Below are 11,708 nucleotides of genomic sequence, written 5' to 3' on the forward strand. Positions count from 1 at the left end.
GCGTACTATTTCTATGAGCCACAATTTTCAATTACAGGTTGTATTTATTTTAATTATAATTAAAATGTTCGATACATTTGGTATAATATTCAAACTTAGTTTACGTGTACCAATTTATATCATGCGTTTCTTTTCGTAATTCTATTTTTTATACGGATTACGGGGTACTCCATATTTTGAGAATAGGAGACGATGAGAAAATATAACTAAAATACGAAAATAAAAGAATCTAAAATACTCTAGTATTAAATTGGGAAGTTTAGAATAATAGTAAATAATTTATTTTCGACTATATTATTTTTATTAATCTCTACATTAATTTCTAAATTTACTTAAATAGACTCTTCTCCTTGTTCTAATATCCATCATTATACTTAAGTATCATGTGGTTAGCATGATTCATTATTATTTGAATATTCATCTAGGATTAAATTGTATGATTAATTTAATTGGAGGGGGTTGAGTATAACTTATTATCGTATGATTATCTATCTAGGATTAAATTATAGAATTATTTAAATTGGAGAAGATTAACTATGACTCATTATTATATGATTATCCATCTAAGATTAAGTTAAGAAAATTATTTTAATTGAAAGGATGGACTATAACTTATTATTATGATATATGATTAGTTATTTAGGATTAAATTGTAAAATTAAGATAGTACTTACTGCAATACATATCTTTTGTTTTGAATTTCTTTTCGAAAATATTTTTCTTGAAAAAGGTGCTCCGCTCCTTTGTCAGAAACCAGTAGCCATTTCCGCCAACCTTAAAGAAGAAACCACCAAACACCTACAGCAATGCTTTAAAAGCTAGAATCACCAAAAATAACAATCATTTAATTTACGATTAAATAAATAGAATTAATTAGATTTTGTAATTGGTTCCTAATTAAAGGAAAGGAAGAGTGGCTGCCTTGTTTGGCACGTCTTTTTCTTTTTTCAGCTCTATAAATAAATGCATTGCCTTTTCACCTCCTCCTCTCCTTTTCCATTCTGTCTCTGTCTCTCTCCAATTTCAGTTTTCTGTTTCTCCATATTTCCTCCTAGGGTTTCTTCTAAACCTGCCGTCGTTTGTTTTGAGGTTGATTTTCCCCTCATCTCTCTCATTCCCACCTCGTTTTCTGCGTTTTTTCCCTCATTTTTTTATCTCTTGAAAATCCCATTTAATTTTTTCTTGTTTTTGACGGAGATTCTCTTGATGTTGGTGATCTTTCAGGGCGCCAATTTGATTCCTCCATTGCCGTTCTGTTAATTTCAGAGAGGCATCAGGTATGTGGTCCTTATTTATTTATTTTGTTGATTTTTTTATATACGGCTGCTAACTTTGATTGCATATTTTCTGCGTGTGTTTCTACACAATGTCATTAACTCGTCGTTGCATCGTTCAATGCTCTTTGAATTAATATGAAATTCATGTTTTTTCCCGTTCAATGATGATCTTAATCGTGTTAATCTTATTGCCTTTTTTTGGTTATTTCATGTCGCGGAAGAGTTTTTGTTTTTTGGTTAAAAAACGAGTCTTTATCACAATTTTTACATGGGTTCTGGCCCAATTTCAATTTTGGTTAGCTGGCTCCAACCATTTTGTGATTTTTCTAAGGAGAGGTCTGCGAACGTGTGTGTGTTTATGGGGGGTTTCTTGATTTTGACAGAAACCATTATTTGTTTGTCTGTTGATTGTGGGAGCATGATCTTGAAGGTTGCTGTTAGATGTGGAGATATTAATTTGTTCATGTCTCTTAATCAATTGGTTATCTTTCCATTGAGATTATGAGGTTATAATTTATGTTTTGTTTAGCTTAGTTGCGTGTTAATCAACGCCACCAATAAAAACAGTACCTTTGTTTAAAGTCAAGGTGCCTGTTTGGATGCCCGTGGGGCCAAATGCACGTCTCCGATACCGATCTCGAAAGCCCTTTTCAACTTCCATGGATGATCTTATTAATTATTACTACATGTTTGCATAATATTGGTAACATACATATGATCACAATTAAGTTTGACTATCATTCTATTCAAAACTCTAATTTTTAAAGTCTTTTGTCCTTTTGCATTTGGCCTTAGATGGACAAGTATTTGGCTCTTTCAAGTTTGACCACATTGAAAATTATGATTATTTTTTAATAGGGGTAAAGTTCTTGAGAGTTTTCGATCCTCATATGTTATTTTGTTTCACATCACATGTATGAAGCTTTTGTTGAGGTAGTGTTATAAAATGATATTTTAGGAATATGTTTATATTGATGTACCTAAAATGTCCCAATATAGCGGTGGTGAATGGGATGCATTTATTGTTTCTTTTAGTATAAAACTATAGGTTTGGGGAAGAGAGTGACTAGACTAGTCATGGAAATTAAATAATGTATGGGAATGCATAAATGTGCTAGGAGATGGCATAAAAGGCCGCCCATGTGGTTTTGAAAACATTTGCCAATTAAATTTTAGTATGCTTGAAATCTCTCTCATGGGTGGTGGGGTCTTCAGAAATTTATATATATGTTTTAGGTAGTTGTAAGTCATGTTCTTAATCTGTAGACTAAAAAGATATAGGCTGATTCCTGTTCAATGCTCTTATTTATGGTTTGCTTTAATTATTACTATCGATAATCTTTGTGATTATTCAGTTTTTCTAGATCCGTGGCGTTAAAAATATATTTTTACTGTGACGAAATACAGCTTAACATGATTCATGTGATTGTCATGGTGGTTATCAGTTGGTGTCATTTATTATTTAATGTTTGTCCTCTTTGTGTGCATAGATATCTAATTGTTGTCAAAAAGGGATACCTGGACACTGTTGTTTTCACTTTAATTAGGTATATATCCCCAAGTATTCAAATATTTCATGGCTTTGTACTGCATTGAACTTTTGAAACTTTTTTCTTAGGCTGTTTTAACTTTTCTTATTTGGTGCCTCTTGAAGCCCAATCTAATCATTAAGATTAAGATAGAAGATGCTCTAAATCAGTTCGTTGAAACTATTTGCCTCTGTAATTTTATCATATACTTGGCCGAAGATTCTAATCAATCTAATCCTTGGTCCAGTGCTACACGTAGTAAAATTCACTATAAGAATGTGCGAAAAAATTGTGTGGAGATGCACCTATTAGGTCCACTATGTCTGAAATCTTCATATTTGTTCTAGGAAGAAAATATTGACAAAACAAGGAACTGCCTAGTTTGAGACTGCTTCACATAGGGGGGATGCATCCATTGGTGTCGTATAATATTATTACCGAAAGAAAATATTGGCAAATCATGTAACTGCCCCATTTCTTTCACATGTGAATAATTTTCTTTGGAGCGGTAGAGCGTTACAACTATCTATGATGACGTATCTAACAACGCATTTTCCGGTCACTTTGCATCTCTGAGACTATTTTTTTAATAATTTTAACGTTTGAATTAATAGCTCGGCAACTTTATGTATCGGCGGTATTTGTATTATCCTACTTTAATGTAGTATTTTTAACTTCTTTTGCCTCTATAAAAACGGTGAATGCATTGTCAAAACATGCATTTTAGATCTAAGGCAGACTGCAGCAAGGAAGAGCAGTTTCTGGTCAGCTCATACATTAGCAGCAACACAGTTGTTCATTGTAATCTAAAGTACTAGCTTGGGTGGTTTGTAGATGAATATGTGATTATACTAGACACTATACTAGCTTATTTAGGAATGGTTTATATTTAGCTGGATCAGGTGATACACCTGGAATATTTGTTTCTCTGTTAGTTTTATTCATCTATTAACTTCATTGATTTTTTTTTTATCATTTTAGGACAACAGGCAAGTCAAGTGGTGGGATTGACTGTCTGCCTGGTGTGTGTGAATAGAGGGTGGTCGGAGATGAGGTATCTTGTGTTCAAGAAATTGCTTTTGTGGTGATTTTGTTTCTTGAAAATCTAGTACTTAAATAAATGCAATATCACCAGATTGTGCAGAGTCTCAAATTAATGGACTATTTCCCAAGCAGCAGTTGCAAAAAGACATTAAAGCGGTGGTTTTTCATTGATAAGAGGGTCGGATAGAAGGATTTTAGTCATACATTCCAATTTTAGTGTTTGATCATCAATAAACAAGTTGTCTAAAAAAGTCACCTGGTACCGATGGATTTGAAGTCGACAAAAGGTTCTCCGGTTCTTGCGGATCGTGCACCAATAAACAAGTCTCGACTGGGGATCCATTCTAGTCTCCTGCCTTGCTCACAATCTGGGCAGTCTTTCTCCACTGCTGTCCCATCAATTCCCAGAAAAAAGCCAGGAAAGCTCGATGATGTCTGTTCCAATGGCTGGCTTGATGCTATGAAATCATCTTCCCCTCCTCGCAAGAAGGTTCTCAAGGACTTCAACTTTGCTGATTTGGTTCCCGATGATGGAGAAACTGCGTACGAGTCCTGGAAGGTAAATGCCGTCCTTTTTCAGATGACAATTTTAGCATGGCACATGACAATTTTAACAATGTCCTTTCTTTCCTTTTTTAATATTTACATTTCTTAATGTCCTTATTTTTGTCTTGACATCGCAGATCAGGTACCCATCAGCACTCAACTCCTTCCGGACAATAAGTACTCGTGCAAGGAATAGGAAGATAGTCGTGTTTCTAGATTATGACGGGACACTTTCCCCCATTGTCGACGACCCTGATCGTGCTTTTATTTCTGATGATGTGAGAAGTTATTTGGCATTTGATTGCTGTATTATCATACCAAGTTTCTGTCCTATCGTATAACAAATTTAACATGATTTTCAGATGCGATCTGCAGTAAGGAGTGTAGCAGAGCATTTTCCAACAGCCATCATCAGCGGACGAAGCCGTGACATGGTAGATATACAAACTTATTATAAATCTTTAACAGTTAAAATCTTATGAGCTCACAAATAGAATTGTTACTATCGTTTGATTAAGCATAACTCTAATTAAATGCGATTCTTCCATTTAAAGGTCTTCAGACTGGTAGGACTAACCGAACTCTACTATGCTGGTAGTCATGGAATGGACATCATATTCCCGGGCAGGGACATTGTGTCGAGAAACAATGTAAATTGTGTTAAGTCAACTGACGAGGAGGTAATTGTTTGTTTTAGCATGAATGGCATCATCGTCTCTCGCGTCTAATATCACCTTTTTGCCTTACTAATCATTCCATTATGTGCAGGGCAAGGAGATTAATCTATTCCAGCCTGCTAGGGAATTTTTACCTATGATTGATGAGGTGTGCAACTCTCTACACTTTTCAACAAAGCTATATGGAGAAACATCTTTTAAGAATCGTTGCTGATCTTGTTTGCTGACTTTTCGTTGCAGGTTTTTGCAAAACTTGTTGAGACTTGTAAAGACATAAAAGGCGCAAAAGTGGAGAACCACAAATTTTGTGCCTCTGTACATTATCGCAATGTGGATCAGGAGGTGAGCGTAGATGTTTTGCTATCACACTTTAGATTATATCGTACTACAAAATTTTCGACTTACTTAGTGATATTTGAGTTTTTCTTCATTCTGAACTCCAGAATTGGCATATAATTGCACAATATGTTCACGACATTCTAAAAGACTATCCGAGATTGCGACTAACTCATGGACGAAAGGTAACACATTCGGGATTATACATACACAAGCATCAATTTGGAGATCAAAGTTCTTATGCCGTTTTACTTCTCTACAGGTTTTAGAGATTCGTCCTGTCATTAACTGGGATAAGGGAAAGGCAGTTGAATTCCTTCTCGAATCTCTAGGTCAGTTACATTCAAAATAATAGAGACACAAATATATTTGAAAGGGAGAACTCGTGCACTGGACTTATAAAGCAACTGTATTGAACGTTAAGCGGTAGTACATGATTTTGCATATTGATCAACAGAACATGGCATTGCAGGGTTTAGCAACTGTGATGATGTGCTCCCCATTTACATCGGAGATGACAGAACTGATGAAGATGCATTCAAGGTAGCAAAGAACACACGAACGTGCACACACGTTAAAACTCTTTTTGATTTGGTCATCTGGTTGGGATTGTATCCTGATTTGGAAACAAACTTGCTTCTTCTGTAGGTTCTGAAGAAAAGGAATTGTGGCTACGGAATCCTTGTATCTGCTGTCACGAAAGAGAGCAATGCTTTCTTTTCTCTCAAGGACACTTCCGAGGTATGACATCATATTACTATACTCTTCATCGTTACCATTCTTGGATCGAGTTGTTTGAGACCTTGGAAAATCTCGTTCAGGTTCAAGATTTCCTCGAGTCCCTGGTGAAAATGGCACAAGGTGATGCAACGAAAAATGGAGCGAGCAGGAAATCATCTGAATACGATACGAAAAAAAACTAGGCCTTACATAATTCTACAGCAAAATGGAAGGCTGTGAAAATGTTGAGCATTTGGTTTTTGCTGATACAAATCCGTTTTCTTTGCATGTAATCATCTATTGCATTATATAATTTTCTCTTAAAGTATTGTAAAGCTTTAATCCTATTCTATTTATTATTTTTCTGGGACGAACAAGGTGGCTTTTCCTACCAACTTTAGATAGCAATGCTGCCATTACAATTTGATTATATGTATCTGTAATTGATAGTATTTGATAATTGTAAAAAAAGTTAACTGCAATATATCGTTCGATAATAGAACGGAAAATGGATTATTGGCACCTTAGTTTGGATGATATCCATATTTCATTTGATAATCTGTTTTTCCATGTATGTTAGGTGAATAATTTGAGATATACTTCATTCATCCCACAAGAATATGCACTTCTTTTTTTTAAATTGTCTGGCAAAATTGCATTACTTTCTAATTTTTGAAAGTTTTTTTATCTTTAAAAGAGATATTTAAACATAAATTCACAAAATGAAAATCAATCTCATACAATCCATTGCAATTTTAATCAAAACTCCAAATCTATCTAATCTAGCTACTCACCACCAAGCCAAATACAAATCTGTGAAAAGTAAGCTATACTTGAATAACTAGAATGAAATAACTCCCCAATTAGTGAATTGAATGGTGAGAAGATTTCTCCTTCAATCTCTTGAGTGGATGTAGCTCTTTGGCCTCTCAATTTCCCCTTTAAAGTGTAGAATTTAGCCCTAGAATGTGTGTAAGTTCTGTTTCTCAAGTTCTAAGTGTTGTATTTATACTTAGAGTGAGAAAATGAGCAAAAAGGGCATAAGATACAATCGCATGGTCGGGCGATCTTTGATGTGTGAATCACCCGACCCAGGCATTCTCACTGTCTCTCGACGGAATGACAAAACGCGCAATCAGACGTTTTCCAATGATTTGGATTAGTACCCCAAACATGCATAACCGACATTTATGATGATAATTAGCATAAACAACACAAAAGTTGTGCATGATCATACAATTCTCGTTTAAACTTCGACTTGTACTTGAGATTGATTTAATATGTTACAATAATGTTATTGCACTATTAGTCTCGTACATTTGTTCAAAAAAACTTTTTGATCCTACACATAAAGTGCGTTAGCCTGTGGCCCTAGACAATATGTTTTTGGTCCATATTTAAAGGTTCTATCAAAACATACACCACTGGAAAAATAGCGTTTTATGACATTTTGTTTGTGACACTTCTTATAAGGTGGCATTTTAATGTATCCATCACTACAAGAACTTGTTATAACGTTTATGTCAAAGACTGATACCACATTTCAAAATAAGTGTAATAAAGAGACTTATTTAATGACCCTTACAATTTTATAATAAATATAATCCTACTATAAAACGCAGGACTTTAGAACAATAATTTTATGGAGTAATAAATATATATTGTATAGTATCATAATGTGTAGGACCTAATAGATTTTTTGTGTGTGACTAATTTTGGACTTTAAAACATAGTTGATCATCCGTTAAATGTGAACCAAAACATATTGTTTAAGACCAAAAGCTAGCACAATAAATGTATAGGACCAAAAAGTTTTTTTAAAACAAATGCATAAGATCAATTATGGACTTTAGTCATTAATTGATTATTGCTTATTTTCGTACTCCTCTCCAACTTGTTGCACGATAGTACTTAGTATATATGGAATAGAATTCTCAACATTGAATCTTGTTTTGTGAGTAATAAAAAAATTCCCCCCTATTGACTAGTTAAAATGTGAAAGAAAACAAACCATATCAAAATAGTATAGATATGAAATAGAATTCTCTACAGTGAATCTTGGCTTGAGATTAACAAGAATTCCCCCCTATTGACAAGTTAAAACGTGAAAGAAATCAAACCATATCAAAATAGTAGTATATGAAATAGAATTCTCTACCATAAATCTAATTTCGAGAGTAACAAGAAAATAAATTCCCCCCTATTGACTAGTTAAAACATGTAAGAAAACAAACCATATCAAAATGTGATTCTAATATCATGTCAATATTTTCATCCACAATCTTCCACGCCACGACCATTTCCCTGGCCTCATGCATTCTCTCTCTAGATGAATTTTCAATCCACATAAACACATCTCCGCAACACAATTTTCGGGAATTTAGTGATTAATATAAAGCAAGTCTCTTGCAAACTTAAAATTTATTTTCACAATAAAGAAAAAAAAGATTATATTCCCATGCAAAATATGTCTGTCCCCAATCCATCTTTCTATCCCAACGATGAGCTATCACATGTGACCGTCGAAGCTCCCTCCGCCCCGTTGCTCGTCCGCCGCCCCTCCAAGGATCGGGAGGAGCTCCGGCGCCAGCCGTGCACGGTGATCCTCCTGTGTATGGTAGGGCTGTTGGGCGTCGGATTGTTTCTTGTGGTCAGATCATCGACACGTGGCTATGATGAAAGCCCGAAGCCGGCCCCCGCGGCGCCGGGCGGGCGAGGGGTGAGGGAAGGTGTGTCGGCCAAGAGTGGACCAAAGTTGGGCCCCGCGTATCCATGGACTTCTAAGTTGTTGGCATGGCAAAGAACTGCCTACCATTTTCAGCCTAAGAAGAATTGGATGAATGGTGAGATTTGTTTTTCACTTCTTTTCCTAAGAAGAATCACTAGTTTCCTAGTGTTATGAAACTAGTGATTCTTGTTAGTGTGTATAAATCCCCTTATTTTTCATGCTTTAATTTCTCCCTTTTTGTTAATCAAGGAAATATTTTCCTTCATTTCTACATAATTCCCATTTCAGTTTTTCTAATCATGTTCATATTATTTGTCTTGAATTTTGGGGGTTCGTGATTGCGTTGGTGGAATTTGGCATGTCTCACCTCAGATCCAAATGGTAAGTCCATTTATTTATCCACCATATAAATTTTGGTTCTATTTAGTGATAGTATAAATATTTTTGTATATACCTCATATGATATTAATGTACTCCAAATTAACATTTGGACTTCACAATGTCCGTAAAAGAAGCATTGTATTCCAAATCGAAAATAGTGAAAACATGCATGGTCATTTAATCTTAATAATTTATTTAAAATATAACCATAAACATGCATTAGATCTTATATGATACAAATCGTACAGACCTCATATGCCTGCATATTAGTACTAATAAATTCAAAATATGTTTCAATTAGAGCAATTCAACCTTAAATCATTCAATTTTTTTAATATCAACGTCAGTCATATTTACTAACCCTAATACAATATAGGTCCATTGTTCTACAAGGGATGGTACCATTTCTTCTACCAATACAATCCATACGGCGCCGTATGGGGTAACATTGTTTGGGGCCACGCAGTTTCATCCGATCTCATAAACTGGCGCCACCTCCCCATCGCCATGGTCCCGGATCAATGGTACGATATCAATGGCGTTTGGACCGGGTCCGCCACCTTCCTCGATAATGACAAATTGATCATGCTCTACACGGGGGCGACCAATGAGTCGGTCCAGGTCCAATGTCTCGCGTACCCCGCAGACTCGTCCGACCCCTTCCTCATCGACTGGGTCAAGTACTCAGGCAACCCGGTCCTGGTCCCGCCACCTGGCATTGACATTAAGGACTTCCGGGACCCCACCACCGCCTGGAAGACCGCAGAAGGAAAGTGGCGCATCGCTATTGGCTCTAAGACTAAAAAGACCGGCATGGCATTGGTCTACGAGACCAAGGACTTTGCAAGATACGAGCTCCTTCATGACGTGCTCCACGCAGTGCCCCGTACAGGCATGTGGGAGTGCGTTGACTTTTACCCGATTTCCACCACCGAGGAAAGAGGACTTGACACGTCGGTCACCGGCCCTAAAGTGAAGCACGTAGTCAAAACTAGCCTCGATGATGATAGAAATGACTATTATGCCATTGGAACTTATGATACCAAGGATGGAACTTGGTCGCCCGAAAATCCTAAATTCGATGCCGGTATCGGACTGAGGTACGATTATGGAATTTTCTACGCATCGAAGACGTTTTACGATCAAGATAAAGAGAGGAGAGTTTTGTGGGGTTGGATCAAAGAAACGGATAGTGAAGAGGCCGACATAAAGAAGGGTTGGGCTTCACTTCAGGTACTTATACTTACCAACTTACATAATAATAATAATAATAATAATAATAATAATAATAATAATAATAATAATAATAATAATAATAATAATAATAATAATAATAATAATAATAATAATAATGTGTGTTTGATACATACAAAAATTTACTCAACTTTTCACTAACTTATCATTATGTTGATGTATATAGGCCATTCCAAGGACAGTTGTATACGACATGAAAACAGGCACCAACCTCTTGCAATGGCCGGTGAAGGAGGTCGAGACGCTGCGGGTGGACAAGAAGGTTTTCGACATGGAGGCCAACGCAGGTGTTGTCGTACCCCTCGACGTGGGCCCCACGTCTCAGGTCGAAACACTCTATACTAGTACTAGTATTTTATCTATCTAAACTTTTGATAAAAGAAAATGACACAACACGTAAAACCGATCCATCTTGGCGTTTTATTTGCAGCTAGACATCGTGGCAGAGTTCGAAATAGACGAGGAGGCCATGAAGCGAGCAGATGGCAGCAGCAATGAGTATGAATGCTCCAGGAGCGGCGGTGCAGCCTCGAGAGGCGCATTAGGACCATTTGGCTTGTTGGTTCTCGCTAATCAAGGCCTAACTGAACTCTCTCCTATTTATTTCTACATCTACAAGAATGAAAAGGGAAACTTCCAGACATTCTTCTGTGCTGATCACTCAAGGTCTAGAAACTTCTAGAACTTTCTTCACTATAAACAAAAATCTCTTCTTAAATTAATGCACGTGGATGTGTGCGTCTTAGGTCGTCTGAGGCAACTGATGTGAGCAAAGCAATCTATGGAAGCACTGTCCCTGTACTTGAAGGCGAAAAATTGTCTATGAGAATCATGGTAAACTATTGTCATTTTTAATTTATTTTAATGATTAAATGAAAATTGATGGTGGGTGATGAATTTGTGTTGCAGATTGATCATTCGATTGTTGAGAGCTTCGCGCAAGGGGGGAGAACGTGCATCACGTCGCGCGTGTATCCAACGAAAGCTTTGGGCAACGATGCGCAGATTATGCTGTTTAACAATGCTACTGATGTGAATATAACTGCTTCGTTGCAGATATGGCAGATGGGATCTTCTGCGTTCAGAAACACTGCCGTTTTTTGCGTGCATGCGCTTGTTGTTTTCGTCGTTTCGATTATTTTGTAGGTGGTTTTGAGTATTTTTTTTTGTTAGCTCCTTTGGTGGAGAGAAAATTTATGCAAAAATATGAACTTGA

At 36.3% G+C, this 11,708-nt stretch overlaps 2 protein-coding genes across 2 annotated transcripts; both read left to right on the forward strand.

Annotated features, from left to right (window-relative positions):
* Positions 1-998: 998 nt before the first annotated feature.
* LOC121799862 (probable trehalose-phosphate phosphatase F) lies at positions 999-6,651 on the forward strand. Its single transcript, XM_042199370.1, has 14 exons — positions 999-1,089; positions 1,225-1,277; positions 3,788-3,860; positions 3,942-4,409; positions 4,534-4,674; positions 4,759-4,830; positions 4,951-5,076; positions 5,165-5,221; positions 5,314-5,415; positions 5,517-5,594; positions 5,672-5,741; positions 5,882-5,952; positions 6,058-6,150; positions 6,231-6,651. Exons 4-14 carry the CDS (start codon positions 4,116-4,118, stop codon positions 6,330-6,332), a joined length of 1,206 nt encoding a protein of 401 aa, XP_042055304.1. The 5' UTR covers positions 999-1,089; positions 1,225-1,277; positions 3,788-3,860; positions 3,942-4,115; the 3' UTR covers positions 6,333-6,651.
* Positions 6,652-8,599: 1,948 nt separating this feature from the next.
* LOC121799861 (acid beta-fructofuranosidase 2, vacuolar-like) lies at positions 8,600-11,708 on the forward strand. Its single transcript, XM_042199369.1, has 7 exons — positions 8,600-8,972; positions 9,230-9,238; positions 9,615-10,471; positions 10,659-10,817; positions 10,923-11,158; positions 11,239-11,326; positions 11,402-11,708. The coding sequence occupies exons 1-7, from the start codon at positions 8,744-8,746 to the stop codon at positions 11,636-11,638; spliced, it is 1,815 nt and encodes a 604-aa protein (XP_042055303.1). The 5' UTR covers positions 8,600-8,743; the 3' UTR covers positions 11,639-11,708.

This window comes from Salvia splendens, chromosome 4, assembly GCF_004379255.2.
Source record: "Salvia splendens isolate huo1 chromosome 4, SspV2, whole genome shotgun sequence".
In the NCBI taxonomy this organism is placed as follows: Eukaryota; Viridiplantae; Streptophyta; class Magnoliopsida; order Lamiales; family Lamiaceae; genus Salvia; species Salvia splendens.